Raw genomic sequence first — 21641 nt, forward strand, 5'->3', positions numbered from 1 at the left:
TTTGGGGGTTGCATGGTACTCCATTACACAAATTGACCATAATATTTGTTTTCATCTTTACTGAGGGATAATTGAAGCACATTACACTGCACACATAACCGTGGTATTTTTCACTAATGACTTTTTGGACATATAAGTGGGGCTCAATTTTTGGAACCATCGTTTGTTTGTTTATTTATTTATTTATTTTTCTTTTTCTTTTTTGGTACACGGTTCTCTCACTGTTGTGGCCTCTTCCGTTGCGGAGCACAGGCTCCGGACGCACAGGCTCCGCTGCCATGGCTCACGGGCCCAGCCGCTCCGCGGCACGTGAGATCCTCCCGGACCGGGGCACGAACCCCTGTCCCCTGCATCAGCAGGCGGACTCTCAACCACTGCGCCACCAGGGAAGCCCCCATTGTTTATTTTTAATCAGAGTAGTAGATGCACCCATGTAGAATGACTAAATGTTAATAAAAGGCTTAGAAAGAAAAAAACAGCAGTCCCCTCCATTCCCCGGCCCTGCCCATGGCCCCGTCCTCTTTTCTGGAAGTAATCGCTTTTGTCTGTTTCTTGAGAAATTTTCTCCCACATTTCTGAGTAAATTTATTCTGCAATTTCTCAATTTGGAAACCAGTGTCTTTTAGTTCTGGTAAATGCTATTTGATGTTCCTTTAATAGTTTCCCCCACTGGTCCTCTATTCTCTTTTTATTAGTCTTATTAGTTGGCTGTTGGACTTCCTGGACCGAGCTTCTCATTTTCCTCTCCTTTCTCCCGGTTTCTTATAAAATCTTGGCTGTTTTATTCTGCATGGTGGGGAGTTTCATCGACTTTAACGCCATAAAAAGAGCAAATGTTGTGTTTGTTGTTGTTGTCTTCAGAGTTTCCATTTCTGAAAACGATTTCTTGTTCTCCCTGTTTTTTTTTTTCTCTCCAGTGTCTTGTGCTATTTCATGGATATAGTCCATGCATCCATAGCTCTATGATAGTAGTGATAGGTTTTCTCTTAACAGATGTCGTCTCCCTGAATCCTCTGGGTTCTCTCTGAGAGCCTTCATTTTTCCTGTTTGGTTATTTTCTTCAGTCATTTGCTCTTATCATAGGCCACTTTTTGTGCTAAGTGTTTTATATGCTTTATTGCACTTAATCCTTAAAACAGCTCTAGGAGATAAGCACCGCCTTGGGGACAGTGTTATGGTCAGGGACTCCAGAGCCACAGTGGCTGGGATTGCATCTTGGTTCTGCTGCTTACTGACTGTTGTTAGTGACGACTGTGAATGACGTAACCGCTCTGTGCCTCAGTTTCCCCATCTCTGATGTAGAGATAATAATAGTACCTGACTCTTAATTTTAGGAGGATTTAAGAAAGTTCCTGGCATACACTCAGTCTTTATGTAAATGTTGTTGTCATTGCTATTAATCCCATTTTACTTCTGAGTGTCACTATTATTTCCATTTTCCATATGAAGAAATAGGAGCCCTGGAGAGATTTACCCAAGGTCTCCCAGCTGGGAGCTTGACGTGGTAGACCTTGAATTTGAATCAGATAGTCCAACTCCAGAGTTCTGCCTTCTATCTACTACGCAGTATTGCTTTTCATAGAGAGAGAGACAAAAAAAAACCCAAAAAGATGGGAGATCTGCCCCAGAATTGCTGGTGGGGCTAGCCAGGGTTGCCAGATAATATATAGGATGGTCAGTTAAATTGGAATTTCAGATAAATAGTATTTAGTATAAGCCTGTCCCAAATTAAAAAAATGTTCATTGTGGGACTTCCCTGGTGGTCCACTGGTTAAGACTTCACGCTTCCAATGCAAGGGGCGTGGGTTCCATCCCTGGTCAGGGAACTAGAATCCCTCATGCTGTGCGGCCAAAAACTTAAAAAAAAAAAAATTCATTGTTTATCTGAAATTCAGATGTAACTGGACGTCCTGTATTTTTATTTGCTAAATCAGGCAGCCCTAGGTGGGATTTTTTTTTTTTCCATCCTCCACCCAGTCCCTTCTTGAGATTCTGCCCCACTACTCTGGACTTGTTGCCCTCCATCTCCCAGGATCATAGCCACGGTACTGATGGCAGTCTCCTGCCTCCCATTTGAGAACCCAGGTTTTCACGTGTGGCGAAAACAAAGTGTGATTTCGTTTGGAACGAGGGGCGGCATCTCTCCTTCTTGACCTTGAAGATCCTGTCCCTAAGCCTCCTTGATGATTTCTTTCGAGCCAGGAGGGAAGCCCCAGAGCCAGTGGTTTGGTGGTTTGTCCCCTCTCTGGAGGGGGATCAGCGAAGCAGCTTAGACCTTGGAGTTTTCTCTCCACGGAGCCAGATGGCTCACTCTTCTCTTCTCCCTCACATGTTCGCGGATCTTGCGTGCCAGCCAGACCTGGAGCAGATTGGATCAGCGTGAGTGAATGGTGGTGTTGGGGTGAGGAGGCTTGACCAGCTGGTGCAGTTGTCCATCAATAGGCCAAAGTCAAGAGGGTGCTGATGGGTTGGTGGCTGGGTGCCACGGAGAGGTTGCTTTGGGTAACGTCACGTTCTCACTCTCTTGGTGACCAGCTGGTGAAGAGGTTTGATAAGGACCCCTTCCCCCCGTTTTTTTTTTTTAGTCTACATGGAGTTAATGATTTTGGCAGGCTGAGAGATTCTGGGAGTCCTCCCACATCTAGCTTGGCTGAATGTGCCTTGAAAGGACTGATGCATGCTTACACCTCTCTGTTATTCACAGCGGTGGGTCTGTGCAAGAGGAATGGCGAACACAAGCTAAAGGTCTAAATATTATTTGACTTTGGACCATCACGGTTTCATTTTAAGTGTAACTAAGGTCATTGCTGGTAGGCACTCCAGTCTAGGTGGGCATCTTACACACTGTAGTTACTTAGTAAATGTTTGTTGAGTTGAGTTCCACTTGGGAACTTAGATTTGGAGCAGGACTGGGCTTGATGACTAGTTCTTTTTTTTTTTAATTTTTTATTATTATTTTAAAAAATTTTATTGGATTATAGTTGATTTACAACGTTGTGTTAGTTTCGGGTGTACAGCAAAGTGATTCAGTTATACATACACATATATTCATTCTTTTTCAGATTCTTTTCTCATATAGGTTAACACAGAATATTGAGTTGAGTTCCCTGTGCTATACAGTAGGTCCTTGTTGGTTATCTGTCTTACATATAGCAGCGTGTGTATGTTCATCCCAGGTGCCTGATTTATCCCTCCCCCGCAAGTTTCCCCTTTGGTAACCATAGGTTTGTTTTCAATATCTGTAAGTCTGTTTCTGTTTTGTAAATAAGTTCATTTGTATCATTTTTTAAAATTAGATTCCACATATGAGTGATAGCATATGATATTTGTCTTTCTGACTTACTTCACTTAGTATGATAATATCTAGGTCCATCCATGTTGCTGCAAATGGCATTATTTCATTCTTTTTTATGGCTGAGTAATATTCCATTGTATATATGTATTGATGGCTAACTCTTTTTCAGCTCTTTTTTCCTCTGTTTTTGGCAGAGGAAGTTAGAATTAGGTTGTTGGTTGGTAAATTCCAAGGCCAGATATGTCTTGGGTGGTCATCCTAGCTTTAAGGCACTTAACTACAGTCTAGGACCTCACGAGTGGAGACCTGTGGTCTCTGAGAATGGATGCTGGGAGATCCTCTGCGATATGATTGACAGATTCTTCTAACACTGCTGGCACTTAGTGTTTAAGAATAGCCTAACTCTCAGCTCCAGACCTGGGCCTTGCAGGTGCTTGGTGATTGTGTGGGATGACCCAAGCCTATCCCCAGAGGAACCATTTTAGGGTGGACCCTGGAACCTGGATGCACAGTATACTATCTGTGGTGCAAATATGGCTCATTGGAATCTGGGGCAGCCTTCCTAAGAGTTAAAAAAAAAATGAATACAATTTACATGTAATAATATACCCAGATCTTCAAGTGTCAGCCCAAACAAAGGGTTTTGACAATTGTATACATCTGTTTACCCACCACCCAAAATGGGATCAAAAACATTTTTGTCACCCCAGAAAGAACTTCTGTTACCTAAGTCAGTTCTGCCTCTCCTCAGGCAACCACTTTGTAATTTCTATCACCATAAATGGGTTTTGCATATACTTGTGCTTTAAAAGGAATCACACAGGGTAGGGCTGTGTGTGTGTGTGTGTGTTTATATACAGGCTTCTTTCACTCAGTGTAATGAGTTTGAGACTCCTCTATGTTGTTATGATATCCGTAGTTCTCTTTTTATTGCTAAAAATATTGCTTATAATATTTCATTTTATAAATGGGCTACAGTGGGTTAGTCCATTCTGCTGTGGATGGCCATTTGGGTTCTTTCCAGGTTTAGGCTCTGAGTAAAGCTACTGTGAACATTCCTGTGTAAGTCTTTGTGTGGACGTATGTTTTCATTTCTCTTGGGGCAGGTCTCTAGGAGAGGAATTACTGGGTCATAGGGTAGACTTTTTTTTTTTTTTTTTTTAAGCTCAAGTGCTCTTTCCTAGTTTGGAGAGCACATGCAAACTGGTAGGCCAGGCCCCTGCACATCATTTTCACCGGGTAGGCTGTAGCTAGCAAGACTTAGGTCACTCAAGTGAATCTGCCTCAATTAATAGCTATCATTGAGGCTGAATGTAAATGATTATAATTTTGAGCTGTTAGGCTTCATTTTGTAAAATTATATGAAGCTGGTATGTCATGAGGGCTTTTTTTTTTTTTTTTTTTTTTTCCGGTACACAGGCCTCTCACTGTTGTGGCCTCTCCCGTTGTGGAGCACAGGCTTCGGACGCACAGGCTCAGCGGCCATGGCTCACGGGCCCAGCCGCTGTGCGGCATGTGGGATCCTCCCGGATCGGGGCACGAACCTGTGTCCCCTGCATCTGCAGGTGGACTCTCAACCACTGCACCACCAGGGAAGCCCGTTATGAGGGCTTTTTGATAAAAGATTAGTTACAGGTAGAGCCCCCCTGTGAATTGGATTCAGGCTTGAATCATGACTAAGATTTGCCATGCTGCATTGGAGAGCTGAGTCAATGCGGAATTTATGTGGCCACCCAGCGTTGGCTTCTGATGGGTGACTTGATACTGAATGGACGTGGGCGGCCTCATTCTGGAGGGTCACATGCTAGTTTCTCCTTTCCTCCCCATCCCTCTGCTTCCATTCTGGTCAGGCCTTCACTGTCTCCTGTCTAGATCATGTCAGTAGCCCGGCACCTGGGCTGTTGGTTTCCCATCCAGGAGAGTCTACTCCAGTAGTTGTAGAGGGGCCCTGGCAAACTTATAGAGACAGAGGGTAGATTAGAGGTTACCAGTAGTTGGAAAACTCCAGGCGATTCTACTGTGCAACCAGAGCAGGAAACAGCTCGCTCATTGCCTTGAGGCCAAGCCATTTTGCCAGGCTTCTTATTATACCCAACTATCTCATGGGACCCCTGCCAGGCGGGTCACCCTGCAGTGCCCACAGCGTAAGCTTTGGCAAGCTTGCCTCCTGGACTGCTTGCACGGATCTTCCCAACTAGAGGGTCACACCTTTATTTTCCTTTCCAAACCATGTCCAACTTTCAAGAGCCCTTCACCACATTTTCTTTGGTGTTTTATTTTTTATTTTTTTATTTTTTATTTTTTTTGCTGTACGCGGCCCTCTCACTGTTGTGGCCTCTCCCGTTGCGGAGCACAGGCTCCGGACGCACAGGCTCAGCCACTATGGCTCATGGGCCCAGCCGCTCCGCGGCATGTGGGATCTTCCCGGACCAGGGCACAAACCCGCGTCCCCCGCATCGGCAGGCGGACTCTCAACCACTGCGCCACTAGGAAAGCCCGGTGTTTTATTTTTTAACAACATTGTCATCTCCTTTCTTGGAATGACAGCAGGCTGTCTTCATTTGTCACTCTTGATGCCTTTCAGACGTCTTCTGTTGCCTCTCTCATTGTGGGACATAGCCAGTTCCTCGAAGGCAGGACTCAGATCAGCCTTTGTATCCTTTCTTCCTCCCTCGCAGCCCCCTAGGGTCTAGCATAATGTTGGTCGTGGAATAGTCACTGATTAGGTACTTGTCGATTGACTTTTATAAATTAATTTAACATCTGATATGGAGACAGAACTTAGAGGCATTACCTGGCTTCCGTATTTTTGGAGCAATTGTTGCCTTGATTTATATGGATTGCAAGTTTGTGCCCGTTCCTTATTTATGCAGTGGCCTTCTTGGGGTAGAGTCCATGTTCATGTGCTTCAGCAAACATTTAAGAAGGACCTAGTCTGTGGCAGGCTCTGAGTTGGGTGCTGTTATTTTTGAACTCTTTCTGTCTTCTGTAGACTTCCATGTGTATCTTCTTTAGAAGCGTACTCATTGAATAGCTGATACTGATATTCAGTGTGTTGTCAATAATCTTTGTGCAATAATTTCCTCCCCCTTTTTTACTAAGAGGGAAATTTTGTTTTGTAGCTTGGATTTTCTTCCAGTCTTTAAACTGTCATTACTGTCATAAAAGAAATGCTTAATTGCACCCATCACGCCAGACTATTCTGATGTAGCCCTTAAGAAACTCTTCACAAATTCATGTATATTTCCAGAGCTGAAATTATCCTCAAATGAGCACTTAAGCAGAAATGAAAAGGTTTGCCTGCTGTGGGTTAGGTGTTTAGCTGATTGTTTTTTATTTATTTATTATTTTTTTAGCTGATTGTTTTTGATTATTCTATGCCGGTACCCCTGGTACCAGAGGGAAATTAATAGCATTATAAAATATGGATCCCTGTGGCATTTTGCATGATATTTTGAGAAAAAGAATCATAGGAGTTTTGCTAGGTTTGGGGAACTATGGAAGGGGAATGGGGGATTTTACTCTCAGGCAACTTGAGAAAGAGCTTGCAAATGTCTGCTGCTTTTTTTTTTTTTTTTTTACGTTAAAACAATTTTTAAATTTTATTCATGTATAGTTGATTGTTTGCTGATTTTAAATGTCTCCTCCTCCGAAAGTCCCATTTGGCCTTTTGGTGTCAAGGCTGCGATTTAGGAGCCTTCAACAAAAACACACAGTCCAGACGGGTGTCTCATTATCATGCAGAAACACGTCCGAAAATTCAGTTTTTGTCCATAGGATCTTTTTCCCGCATTGGGTTTTCACTGTGAATTCAGGGTCTTCTATGGTTAAAACATTAAAAGAAATCGTATACATTTATTTATAACATTTACTTATATATTTACATATTTTAAAATCATATTATCAATTTATTAAAGAAAGTTTCTCCCCAAGATATATGCACGTATCGTTTAACAAATCAGATTGCTTTACGGGGCTTGTAATAAAGAGGTCTGCCGACCTTCCCCACCCCAATTCCTACTTAGGGATAGTGTGAATAGCCATTTTAGCTGTTTCTTCACTTTTTTTTGCCTCTACATTGCTCAACTGCATGCTACTCTATGACGTTTCTTGACTTTTTCAGCTTTAAACATCTCCCGTGATTTCTTTGCGCGGAAGATGAGGATCTGGTTCTCTTATCCCCACCTGCATCCTACACTGCAGATACATTATATTTTTTAGGTTAGTTCAGTTGTCCGATAGTCACAGCTTAAAAATGGAATGTTGGGCTTCCCTGGTGGTGCGGTGGTTGAGAGTCCACCTGCCGACGCAGGGGTCACAAGTTCGTGCCCCAGTCCGGGAGGATCCCACGTGCTGTGGAGCGGCTGGGCCCGTGAGCCATGGCCACTGAGCCTGCGCGTCCGGAGCCTGTGCTCCGCAACGGGAGAGGCCACAGCAGTGAGAGGCCCGCGTAATGCAAAAAAAAAAAAAAAAAAAAAAGGAATATTGTTCAGCCTTAAAACGGAATGAAATTCTGACAATGTGGATGAATCCCAAAAGCATTATGCTAAGTGAAATAAGCCAGGCACGAAAGGACAAATACTGTAGGATTCCTCAGATATGAAGTGTCTAGAATAGGCAAATTCATAGAGACAGAGTGTAGGTTAGAGGTTACCAGTGGCTGGAGAGAGGGGAGATGGGCAGTTATTGCTTCGCGGGGTTACAGAGTTTCTGTTTGGGTTTTGGAACTAGTGCTGATGGTTGCACCACTTTGTGAATGTAATTAACGCCACTGAATTGTCTAGACTTTAAAATGGCAAATTTTCTGTCGTATATATTTGACCACACAGAGAAGTACGTTGGTTAGTAACAAACAATAGCTTATATTGTTAAGACTGTAAATGGTATTCACTTCTTGCCTTTCTTGTGCAATTTTGGTGTTTTCCAGAGTTAGTGATGGTCTCCTTTTTTCCCTTTGCCTAGTTTTTTGGGCCTGTCATTAATCGGCCACCAGTCTCCCACTGAGAAGTGTAAACTCTCCCCTGCGCACATTCAAGCCTATAGGGCTCTGCACTCTGCTCTTCCCTGGAGCTCTCCAGCCCCTCTTCCCATCTGGGGTCTAGTTCTCTGAGCCTGTTGAACTGTCGCTTTGACATCCTTGTTTACCACCAACCTGGGGATGCCCTTCATTCCTCTCCCCGGTCATCGACGTTCTTGTTTTACTCCCTCATACCATGGAGCAAACACATCCTTGAGTATCTTCCTGATAAGGGGCGTCAGGGAGGTAAGTCTATAGCTTCCCCAGAAGCAGAGCCTGACGTGGGGACACCTGCGCAAGGAATATAGGGAACATGAGCTCTGGGGGGGAACAGCCCTCAGGGAGTCAGGGTGGATGGGCTGGGGAAGAGGCTGGGCTGAGATCGGAGTACGCTGGGCCCTCCCATTCAGCATGTAGACTTTCCCTTTCTCCTCCTGTTCTCAGTGTGGTACCCACCCCTTAGCTGGCGGGGGTCCATGAGTGTCTGGTGCCGTGGTTGCTTGGCCGCATGGGATACAGGAAGAATCTTGGGGTGCCATGGCTTCTGATGCAGGCTTTCCACCAGTCCTCTTTATTGGCCCATTTCCAGTGGCTCCAGGGCCTTCCATCCCTGCGCTGTTCTGGGGTTCTGTGGGGTGAACCCCCTTGCTTCCACTGGGCTTAGGTGTCAGCCTTCTTGGGGGGGGGTCAGTCAGTCATTACCTGCTCTCTCTTTTAGCTTCCGAAACCCCATGACTGCCGTCTCCTCTCGGTCCTTTTGTCTTTGTCGTTGAATTCCTCCTCATCCCTTTACTTTCACCCTATTTGGGAGCGAGCAGCTTGTGTTCCATCAGCCGTGTTTAACTAGAAGTTCTACAACTTACGTTTTGTGACATTGAAAAATGCACTAGGACCGACACATTAGCACAGCAGATACTGCTAGTTAAACATAGTCGACATTGAACATTATACTTAGAGGGGAATTACTCTCTGATTAGATGTACTGAGTAGGTGATATTCTGAGCATTATTGTTTTTATTTATTTATTATTTTTTTCAGAGGAATGGACCATTTATTCCTCTCAGCAAAATCGGCAGATGAAGCAGTTCCCCCCAGTTGCTAAAGTGCCATAGGATGAGAGTCAGTAGTTTACCTGTGCATGCAGGGGTTGCACCACAGGAGACGAAACGCAAAACTGGCAGATCAGTTTTACAGGGGACCTGCTAGTACAGCTGCCTGTCCCTTCCTCCAGAGGGAGGTCTTATTCATTAAGGAATTATCTTCCAAGGGAGCGGGTAAGGAGTTTCTAGGTTATTATGCTGGAGTACAAGCACATGTGTTAGGAGAGGAGAGAAGAGTTTTCATCTCCAAATCTTTCTAGGATGTATTATCTCTAGCTCGCAAAAGCATGTTTGCTTATCAGACATGTTCTTAGCTCAGAAGGCCTGGTCTGCGTGGTCATGGAGAAATCCCTGGAACATCATCTCCCAGTACTACTATGATTTGGGGGTCATTTTGTCTAAATTTTTTTTTCCTACATAAAATCAAAATACTTACATTAATTCGCACTTAAAATATTTTTTTTTCAAAAAAGCAAAACTCTATGACCCGCCCTAAAGATATTTCTTTTTGTTGCTGTTGTTGGATATTGCTTTTATTTTTTATTGAATTTTATTTTATTTATTTATTTTATACAGCAGGTTCTTATTAGTTATCTATTTTATACACATCGGTGTATATATGTCAATCCCAGTCTCCCAGGTTATCCCACCCCCCACCCCCCTGCCCCTTGGTGTCCATACGTTTGTTCTCTACATCTGTGTCTCTATTTCTGCCTTGCAAACCGGTTCATCTGTACCATTTTTCTAGGTTCCACATATATGTGTTAATATATGATATTCGTTTTTCTGACTTACTTTACTCTGTATGACAGTCTCTAGGTCCATCCATGTCTCTACAAATGACCCAATTTCATTTTTTTTTACGGCTGAGTAATATTCCATTGTATATATGTGCCACATCTTCTTTATCCATTTGTCTGTTGATGGGCATTTAGGTTGCTTCCATGACCTGGCTATTGTAAATAGTGCTGCAGTGATCATTGGGGTGCATGTGTCTTTTTGAATTATGGTTTTCTCTGGGTATATGCCCAGTAGTGGGATTGCTGGGCCATATGGTAGTTCTATTTTTAGTTTTTAAAGGAACCTCCATACTGTTGTCCATAGTGGCTGTATCCGTTTACATTCCTACCAACAGTACAAGAGGGTTCCCTTTTCTCCACACCTTCTCCAGCATTTGTTGTTTGTAGATTTTCTGATGATGGCCATTCTGAGCAGTGTGAGGTGATACCTCATTGTAGTTTTGATTTGCATTTCTCTAATAATTAGTGATGTTGAGCAGCTTTTCATGTGCTGCTTGGCCATCTGTATGTCTTCTTTGGAGAGATGTCTATTTAGGTCTTCCGCCTATTTTTTGATTGTGTTGTTTGTTTCTTTAATATTGAGCTGCATGAACTGTTTATATATTTTGGAGATTAATCCTTTGTCCATTGATTCGTTTGCAAATATTTTCTCCCATTCTGAGGGTTGTCTTTTCTTCTTGTTTATAGTTTCCTTTGCTAGGCAAAAGCTTTTAAGTTTCATTAGGTCCCATTTGTTTATTTTTGTTTTTATTTCCATTACTCTAGGAGGTGGGTCAAAAAGGATCTTGCTGTGATGTTTTTAAAGAATTTGAAACATGTAAGTGACAGAACACAGCTTCAGGATTAAGGGCATGGCCTGGGTTTCAAATCCCAGCTCTGTCACTTCCAGCTGGGTGCCCTTGGGAGAGTGACTCACCATCTGTTAAATGAAGCCTTTGGTCTAGGTAGAGCCTCCTAAAATCCCTTTCAACTCTGTAAGAGTGTGATTATATCAGTAGACTATTCAGTGGAGTGTCCATGAAGCTCTGGAAGTTCTGTCAACTTCTTTCCACACCCGAGAAAAACTCCATTATTTTAAACAATCACTCATCCCGTGTTTGTCAAAGGAGGGAAGGCATTGGAGTATGAGCCTATACAGTACTTGATTTGGAAGGTGACATCACTTTAAAACTTAGGTAATAGACTAAAAAGGGAGTGTTGAATCACTTCCTGATTACGCCTCCTTCCAACGTCTCCGCCCCCATTGCTCCCTTTCCTTAGCAAGGATAACGGAGCACTCATCTGGGCCACAAAGAGTGAACAGCTGCTCCGTCCAGGACCACTCAGATGGGTGGGACCAGCATGCAGAGGTGCTCGTAGCACAGCCCTGATCCTAGAAGAGGGGTAGAGGGTGAGGTGGGGAGGAGGGTGAGAGCCCGCTGAGCGGAGGTGTGCTCGGGGAGAGGGAAGAGTCCAGCACAGCACAGCTTCAGCACGTACTTCCTGCCAGGAATTGGATTGGTGCGGTGTACGCATTGCCCCATATAATTCTTAAAACAACCTTGTTAAATAGTTTATTGCCTCCATGTTTTAGTCTTCTCGAAACTGAGCTGCAGAGAGCTTGGGTTATTTGTCTAGGGCTCCCCAGCTAGTAAGTGGCAGAGCCAAGATCCAAACTCGGACCTGATTCTAAATCCTGCGTGTTCCCATCCATGATATACGTGGACTCAGGCAAAGGGTGTAGGATGCTTGGAAGAAAGGGCATGAGAGATGGGTCTTGATGTTTCTGCATTTTCACAGGTGGGAGTGCCTGGGCCAAGGCAGGGGGGCTGGAGGGTGCGGCACGCAGCCGGGGATGGGGGCAGTGGTACAAGACAGGGTTCTAACGGGTGGGTAGGCCAAGCTCAACTTTTTAAAAATTAAGTTAGGGCTTCCCTGGTGGCGCAGTGGTTGAGAGTTCGCCTGCCGATGCAGGGGACACGGGTTCGTGCCCTGGTCCGGGAAGATCCCACATGCCGCGGAGCGGCTGGGCCCGTGAGCCATGGCCGCTGAGCCTGCGCATCCGGAGCCTGTGTTCCGTAACGGGAGGGGCCACAACAGTGAGAGGCCCGCGTACCGCAAAAAAAAAAAAAAAAAATTAAAATTCATATAGCATTAACCATTTTACAGTATGAGATTCAGTGGCAGTTAGTACATTCACGGTGTTGTGCAACCATCCCTTCTACCCAGTTCCAGATGTATATATATATTGGCTACACCGCGTGGCATGTGGGATCTTAGTTCCCTGACCAGGGATCAGACCCATGCCCCTGCAGAGGAAGCGCGGAGTTTAACCCACGGGCCACCAGGGAAGCCCCACCTCCAAATATTTTCCTTCCCCCAACAGGAGACCCTGTATCCATTAGGAACTGCTCCCACCAGCCCCTGTCAATCACTAATCTGTTTTCTGTCTGTGGACATTTCAAAGCAGTAGAATCCTATGTAACCTTTTGTGTCTGGCTTTTTCCACTTAGCATGTTTCCAAGGTTCATCCGTGTTGTAGCATGTCTCAGTCCTTCACGTCTTCATGGCTGAAAAATATTCCATCAAATGGAATATTCTGTCTCTCCATTCACCTGTTGATGGACCTCTGGGCTGTTTCCATCTTTTGGCAATTAGGAACAGGTCCAAGATCAATTCTTTTAATTAACTCAAGCCGTTCATTCATTCGCTTGCCCATCCGTAGAGATGGACATTGAAGGCATGACGGTGGCTGAGATGCCATGGGAAGCACGTGAAGAAGAAGAGAGCCGAGGTGGGGTTCAGCCTTGGGCCTGGGGAGAATCGAGGAGCACACACGGCTTCTCAAACACCAGCTGGCCTGAGACCCTCTCTGTCCAACCTTCAGATTTCTGAGCCCTGTGGTAGACCAGCCAAAGTGGCCAGTGACTGAAGTTAGACATTCAGTCCATGTTTTGTTTATTTCCTCCTTAGGTCTTTTTTTCAGGAGCTGTTGTTATTGAAATGCTCACTCCCTTCGGCATCTTTGATTACTGAGCAAAAAATTGAGCTGCTGTGGTCTTAGGGACATTTAGCTGGAGGATGGGCTCCAACACAAGCTTTCCCATGGCTCATTTGATTGATTGGGCGTTACATTTTCTTTTGGGGAATAAAGAAGCAAAAAGGACTTTGGGGTGCAGCGAGGCCCCTGTCACGTGCGCGGGAACCTGATCATGCATTCCTTTTATAGACAGAGTCAGGAAGGGGGAGGGACGATGGCCAGATCCTCATGTTTACGTCTGATATCTTTAGGTCTGGTGCTGCTGATGCCGAGTCCAAGCTCATACTGCTCACGGCACGACAGGCCAGTACATCGAGAGACGAGGTGCTGGGGCAAGGAATAGTGTCTTTATTCAGAAAGCCGTCAGACTGAGAAAATGGTGGACTAATGTCCCAAAGAACCATCTTACCCTAGTTAGAACTGAGGCTTCTTTTATACTAAAAGGGGAGGGGGCGTGGTTGGTTGTGGCCAACTTCTTGGTGTCAGAATCCTCTGCTCTTGCAGGTGCCCACAGTAGGTCAGGTCATGATGTTCCTACAAGCCTCCCTTAAGACAGATGTTATTCTCTGTTCTGCAACTTTTTACCTCTATATGAATGGAAAAGTGTTAGTCAGAGTCCTGAGAATGGACTATCCTGTATATTTCAAGCTATGGGCAACATTCTTAACTTGTAGCAAATGCAATAGAATACATTTTTCTTTTTCTTTTTTTTAGATCCCATATATATGTGTTAGCATATGGTATTTGTTTTTCTCTTTCTGACTTACTTCACTCTGTATTTTCTTTTTCTTTTTTTTAGATCCCATATGTATGTGTTTGCATATGGTATTTGTTTTTCTTTTTCTGACTTACTTCACTCCGTATGACAAGACTCTAGGTCCATCCACCTCACTATGAATAACTCAATTTCATTTCCTTTTATGGCTGAGTAATATTCCATTGTATATATGTGCCACATCTTTATCCATTCAGCAGGAATAAAGCGATAGACATAGAAAATGGACTTGAGGACATGGGGTGGGAGGGTGAAGCTGGGGCAAAGTGAGAGTAGCATCGACATACGTACACTTCCAAATGTAAAATAGTTGGCTGGTGGGACGCAGCAGCATAGCACAGGGAGATCGGCTGGGTGCTTTGCGATGACCTAGAGGGGTGGGATAGGGAGGGTGGGAGGGAGGCTCAAGAGGGAGGGCATATGGAGACATGGGTATGCATATGGCTGATTTGCTTTGTTGTGCAACAGAAACTAACAGTATTGTGAAGCAGTTATACTCCAATGAAGATCTATTTAAAAAAAAAAGCAATAGAATACAAAGGTTAAAGTAAAGGAAACAGATCCAATATAGAGTCAGATTTGTTCTTCCATATCACACTGCCAGCCCAGTTTGCCTTTATAAGCAGGGCTGCAGCTGCAGGAGGACTTTTGGTATCTACCATCTGGAGTCATAAAGGGACTGGTTGGCAGTGACTTGTTTTTTGAGTTCATTCCCTGAAGTCTTGGGCCCAGTGATTACCACCTCCTCTTTGCTAGACTATCCCCTCCAGGCCCTGCTTCTTAGGGGTAATTGAAGGTTAATCAGATATACTACTTCCTGCTTCTGTATCAGCTAGTTAATATGTCACTACATCTAGATTTTAAAAAATGCCTAACATTTAAAGGAGCTTTGTTAGTGTTGACGGTTTCAGGGAAGTCACCAATGTTGGGGGATTATTTTTAAAAAAAAAAAGGTTTATCATACAATCCAGCAGTCCCACTCCTTGGTATTTACCCAGATGAACTGAACAGTTATGTCCACACAAAAATCTGCACACAATATTTACAGCAGTTTTATTCATAATTGCCAAAACTTGGAGGCAACCAAGATGTCCTATAGTAGGTGAATAGATAAATAAACCGTGGTCCATCCAGACTATTATTCAGCCCTAAAAAGAGCTATAAAGCCATGAAAAGACTTGGAAGAATCTTAAATGTATATGACTAAGTGAAAGAAGCCAGTCTGAAAAGGCTGCAATACTGTACAATTTCAACTGTAAGGCATTTTGGAAAAGGCAAAACTATGGAGACAGTAAAAAGATTAGTGGTCGCCAGGGGTTGTAGGGGAGCAGAAAGGGATGAAAAGGTGGAACACAGGATTTTAAGGGCAGTGAAACTACGAGTTGTGACACCAGAATAGTAGATACATGTCATTATGTATGTGTACAAACTCATAGAATGTACAACACTGAGTGATCTCTAATGTAAACTGTGGGCTTTGGATGATGGTGAGGTGTCAGTATAAGTTCGTTGATTGGAACAAATGTACCACTGGTGTAGGATGTCAGTAGTGGAGAGGCTGTGCCTATGTGGTACAGGGGGCCTATGGGTATCCTCTGTATTTCCTGCTCAATGTTGCTGTGAACCTAAAACTGCTCTAAAAAAAAAAAAAAAGGTAACGTATGCCTTTGTATGCTGTGTTAGTTTTCTGTTGCTGCTGTAACAAAGTACCACAGGTGTAGTGGCTTAAAACGACTCAAATGTATTCTCTGACAGTACTGGAGGTTAGAAGTCCAAAATGGTTTTAACTGGGATAAAACCAAGCTGGCAACAGGGCTGTGTCCCTGCTGGAGGCTCTTGGGAAGACTCTGTTTCTTTGCCTTCTCCGGCTTCTAGAGCTCACCACCCTTCCTTGGTTCATAACCTTTCCTCTATCTTCAAGCCAGCGGCAAAGCGTCTTCTAGCTTCTCCTTTCTGACTACGACCTCTGCTTTTATCATCACATCTTCTCTCTGACGCTGACCCATGTCCCTTTCTCATAAGATTCCTTGTGATGACGCTGGCCCCACCCAGATCCAGGATCATCTCATCTCATCTTAGCCACAGCTGCAGAGTCCCTCTTTCCATGTAAGGTGACATATCCACAGGTTTTAGGGATTATGATGTGGTCCTCTTTGGGGAAGAAGTCATTATTTTGTCTGCCACATATGCCCTTTAATTAATTAATTAATTTTAATAAATTGATTTTATTTATTTATTTTTGGCTGCGTTGGGTCTTCATTGCTTCGTGAGGGCTTTCTCTAGTTGCGGCGAGTGGGGGCTGCTCTTTTTTTTTTTTTTTTTTTTTTTTTTTTTTGCGGTATGCGGGCCTCTCACTGTTGTGGCCTCTCCCGCTGCGGAGCACAGCCTCCGGACGCGCAGGCTCAGCGGCCACGGCCCACGGGCCCAGCCGCTCCGCGGCATGCGGGATCCTCCCGGACCGGGGCATGAACCCGTGTCCCCTGCATCGGCAGGCGGACTCCCAACCACTGCGCCACCAGGGAAGCCCGGGGGCTGCTCTTTGTTGCGGTGCACGGGTTTCTAATTATGGTGGCTTCTCTTGTTGTGGAGCACGGGCTCTAGGTGTGCAAGCTCCAGTAGTTGTGGCACGTGGGCTCTAGAGCGCAGTCTCAGTAGTTGTGGCGCACGGGCTTAGTTGCTCTGCTGCATGTGGGATCTTCCCGGACCAGGGCTCGAACCTGTGTCCCCTGCGTTGGCAGGCGATTCTCAACCACCGTGCCACCAGGGAAGTCCCTACATATTTCCTTTAAATAAACTTTTTGGGGGGCCCTATCGTCATTTCAGACAGGCAACCCAATCTCTTTTCTCTCTCTTTCTCTCTTTTTCTTTTTTGGCTGTGCCATGCGTCTTGTGGGATCTTAGTTCCGTGACCAGGGATCGAACCTGTGCCCTCGGCAGTGAAAGCGTGGAGTCGTAACCACTGGACTGCCAGGGAAGTGCCCAGGCAACCCAATCTCATTTCAAGATTGATCCTTGGTCATGTTCCAGTTTATGTGGGAGACAGGGAGGCTGGCGAGGAAAAGAAATGAAGGAAATCCATTTGGGTTCTGGATTTGACTGGAAGGATAAAGGATCACTGATTCTCAAAGAGGGGACCCACCTGAATCGTCTGGGATGCCTTTCCATTTCAAGCATCCCAGATTCTGGCAAACCCTCCCTTGAGAGGCACATCCCTTCTGCCTCACCTTGCATCACTTGTCCATGAGAATATTGTATATTGTTCCCGTGCAGGGGACAGAAAAAAGATTGGTACCCAGTGATGCACAGGGATGGAAAGGAGCTTTGACAGAAGAGGTTGGACTTGGTGTTGAGAAGGCGATGGGGATCCGAGGCTGGAGAAGTACCCCAAGTGACAGTGACAAGGATGGGATGTGGGGAGGGACTGGAAGATGAGGTGAGTGGCCTTACTGGTGATATGGTCTAAATGGGAGGCCCTGAAACATGCAGGGATAGAGGTTGCTAGACATGCCTGTGCCTCTGTGCTGGTCATCCTTGGTGGGAGCTTACTGTGAATGGCAGTTACGGAGGGTTGTTGAATTCTAAAGCAAGTGAGACAAAGTCCAGTAAAGGGATGGATCAGCCCCTGGCATAGAGAAGGCTGCCACAAGCTTCCTTTGGTGGTCCCATGGAACTGAACTGATGAGCCGTTTTCATTGTTTCTGGGAATCTCTGAGGCCGGTGCAATTTTCTACGGGTGGCGCTCAGACTTTTGCTGGGAGAGACCAGTGCCAAACCGGTGACTGTGTGTAGATGATGCATCAAAGAAGAGAAATCATTTTCTTTTTGCATGGATTTGTTCTTTATTGTTGCATTCGCAATACCTGGTTCCATCACCCTGAATGTTATTTTGGAGACGGATGATGCAGATTTTTTTTAAAGGCAAGGCATAGTTAATTTTAGAAACCCATTCAGTATTTTATATGTTAGTGCTGACTGTCATACGGTTGCAATGGGTAGTGGGTGTGCTCTAGCCAAGATGTCATGGTGTCTGTAAGAGTAAACAACTGTGGATGAGTGTTTCATTCACTAAATGCTGGAGAACCTTTGATCAAATTGACCTCCCCGAGATTTGAGTCCAGCTTCAATTCTCCCTTTTCCCTTTTGTTTTTCCCCCTCATTGAGGTGATGATGGTCCCACTTTGCTCAGTTCCCTGGATCTGCCACTTCCTGGCTCTGTGACCTTGAGCAAATGATCCTATTACTTTGAGATTCAATTTCTTTATCTACAAATAGCAATAGAAAACAACATCTTCCTCCCAAAGCTGTTGGGATGGATAAAATAAGATATCAGATGTGAGGCTTTGGTCCCTGGAAATAGTAGGTGATCAGTAAATATAAGTTCCTTCTTCCTTTTTAGAGATGAGAAAATTGATGAGACCGAGTTGACATAGTCTCACTGGTTGTCTTCAGATATGTCAAGGGCTGCCACATATCACAGGGGACAGACACCTTCCTTTAGTGCTCTGGAGAGCAGATGTGGTGCGAAGAGGTAAAAACCGAAGGGAGACAGATTTCAGCTCTACCTAAGGAAGAACTTTTTAGTAATTAGAGCCGTCTCATGTCCAAGGTAGTGGAGCTCAGGAAGTAGTGAGCAGTCTGGTCCTGGTGGTATTCAGTTAGCACAGAATTTCTCAACAGTGCCGCTCACCTTTGGGACCAGATAATTCTTTGCTGTCAGTGGCTGTGATGTGCATTGTGAGACATTTACCAGCTTCTCTGGCCTCTGCTCACTAGATGCTACTAGTAACCTCCCCCTCACCTCCAGCCCTACTTGTGACAACCAGAAATGTCTCCGGCAATGGTTGAGAACCACTGAATTAGAGGCTAGATGACAGCAAACTAGACTCCCTCTTCCCAAGGTCAACTCCATCCTACCCCAAACTGAGTTCTTCACAACATTAGAATTCTCAGGGTGGCTTTGTGCTTTGGGATAGTACCTACCACCCAGGATTAAAGGCCTAACCCAGGTGACACTGTGGGGTTCAGTCTGGGCCATAGAGAGCGAGGGAAGTCCCCACTTGGAAGGCCTTCAGGGGATGGTTTAATGGTTTGCTTCTTATCCTGGTTTTACAGGTCATGCTGGCTGCTTCCTATTGGTCGCTCCTGGCCCCAGCGGTGGAGATGGCTACGTCCTCTGGTGGCTTCGGTGCCTTGGCCTTTTTCCCTGTGGCTGTCGGCTTCACCCTCGGAGCTGCGTTTGTCTACCTGGCTGACCTCCTCATGCCTCACCGGGTGAGTACCACCCCGCTTTGGGCTCTTGTGTCAGGATGTGTCTAGCTCTGTGCCATAGATTTACTTCTGTTCAAACTTGACATGCCAACTCGTGTCTATGTTAAGTAGCCAGTGATATCGAAATAGATATTTCAAGCCATTGAGGGCTTTTACCTGGAGGAACGGAATTGTGACAATGCCTAAAAGAAAATAAGCTCTAGGTCGTCTGACTCATCATCTCCTTAGTTACTACATTTTGATACGTTCAGATTTTAAATATCAGATCTCATTATAAATATAGAGTACAGCTGACGTCGTGTGGTGCAACACTGTCTATACGAGTGGACCTAGACACTGGGGGAAGGGAGTGCCCATGACGGTGGTCCTGACTCTTAGAGAGCTTATGATGTCACCAGGGAGATGACAACACACCCATCTACAGCATAAGACTGTCGACAAAGGATCGCATGCACAGGGTTTATTCATAGGAGGGTGAGGTGGGGAGTCCGGGCAGTAGGGCCTTGGGCTGCGCTCACTTCTGCCATGAACTGGTTATGTGTCCCTTCTCCCCGCTTTTCCTTCTTACGACTTGAGAGTAACTCCCTTTAGGGGCTGCCAAGTGAAAACTAAAAAAATTGAAAAAGTCACCAGAATTGGGGTGTGCCAGCGATTTAGCTTTTTTTTTTTTTTGCCTAAATAGTGCTGGTGGGTTGGGTTTGGGGGATGAGCATGTACTTGCTTACAGAGAAGCACAAAATAAACCACAGCCTAAAGTCTGGCTGTGGTCACGGAGCAGAGAGAGCCGAGGCCAGGCCGCGAGATCCTGACCCAGCGCCGTCGGCTAAAACCGGGTCGGCTGAAGGGTGGACGTCAGTAGGACCCAGCGCAGGCATAAGTCACCTTAGCAGATGCAGTGTCCCAGCAAGTCCCCGAGGTGGGCAGAAGGCCCCTGACAGACCTGAGCTGGTGCCTGAATCCTCTGTTCACCCAGGGTGGGAGGAGGCACGGGGGGGACCGTGTCGAGGAGCTGAGTTTCTCTGCTGGGTCGCTGTGGGCAGGGTCAGGTCGGGCTCACTGGAGTCGTCTGGGCATGTACCCCAGGAGGTAGGCTCACAGCCTTTCCCTGGCCCACCTGCCTTCTCCATTGGAACGTGGCCCAGACACTCGTGAGAAACTGGTTACTCATGTCCCAGGACGTCCAGCCTCTGGCCCAAACAGCTGGATGTGATGGTTGGTTGGACAGCCGTGATGTTGTCTCGGAGGTGTGTCATTCTTGTTCATCGAAAGTGTGAATGGCCGTGTCGGTTTCTGCCCCCTGGGCCCTTTGCTTCCTTGTTGTCAAGGAACATCTGCTTGCTAATAGCTTTGAGAGGTCCTCAGTGTGGATTGCCATATTCTGTTCTCAACTCCGCCCTGGTTATCTGTAAACTTGCTGCTGGAGTGTATTCTACTTGCCCTGGCAGGAAAATCTGGCAGCCAGGGGCCTTAACTCCTGAGCAGCAGACAGGGGTGCTGGCTCAGCTGCTGTGCACAGCCCCTGCTGGTCTCATTAGGCTCTTCCCACCTAGGCCCACCTGGGCTTCTAAGGCAGTATCTTGCAGAGGGCTCTTTGCAATCGTGAAGGGTCACCCTTGCCTGATACTGGGGCCAGGGAGTGGGGGCCAGGTGTATTTGACCAGCTGCCTGAATGTAACAGCTTTCTCTGGGCAGTGTAAATAGTCATTCGGCCAATTTGTTCTGTGCAGCAGTACTTTTTTTTTTTTTAACCTTTTGCTTCCTGTTTGTTCTACTATATGCTTTGAATATAGAGAAGATCTCAGGGGAAAGTCTTGGATAGACTGCACAGAAAATTAGGCCTGGCTGGGGAGCGGTGGGTGAAGTTAATGGGTTTTGATCTTGAGTCCGTGTGGTTGACTGAGCAGCCAAGGGGAATACAGTCCTCTGTCGGGGAGAAAGCGGGGGCTAGAATTTGCTTTCAGAATGCTTGCTGCGATTGGAGTTTCGGAACCAGGAGTTCTGTGGGTCAGTTCAGACTGAGATCTTTTCAGTTTCCTGTTTATTCCGCCTTATGACAGAGCCCCACCGCGCAGCACGTGGCCCAGGAAGAGGATGAAGTCGTGAGAGCAAAAGGCTTTGGCTGCGCTGGGGATGGAGGGGCTCATCCTGCAGAACAGGCCCCAGGGGAAAGGGGGACCTGCCTGCAGAAAACCCCACGGCCTCCTTCCTGTCCTCTGGGAGGACCGTGCGTGGAGCTTGACGGGGTGAGAGGAAGTGACTCAGTCTCTGCCTTATTTTACCTGCAGAAGTGAGCCAGTGCAGGAGTCCGCTCAGCACAGACGTGTGGTTTGAGCGATTCTGACATTGACTCGTGACCCTCCAAGCACA

The 21641-nt window shown here is 45.7% G+C and overlaps 1 protein-coding gene across 1 annotated transcript in view; it reads left to right on the forward strand.

The window, feature by feature from the left end:
- Positions 1–21641, forward strand: part of SLC39A11 (solute carrier family 39 member 11) — a gene marked incomplete at its 3' end in the record, with an annotated part of 291548 nt that overhangs the window by 26967 nt on the left and 242940 nt on the right. Inside the window, exon 4 of the mRNA XM_079724775.1 lies at positions 19119–19277. Coding sequence (XP_079580901.1) covers positions 19119–19277 — 159 coding nt within the window. The remainder of the gene's footprint in view (positions 1–19118; positions 19278–21641) is intronic.

Source organism: Hyperoodon ampullatus (genome assembly GCF_949752795.1).
Source record: "Hyperoodon ampullatus genome assembly, chromosome: 19".
Classification (NCBI taxonomy): domain Eukaryota; kingdom Metazoa; phylum Chordata; class Mammalia; order Artiodactyla; family Ziphiidae; genus Hyperoodon; species Hyperoodon ampullatus.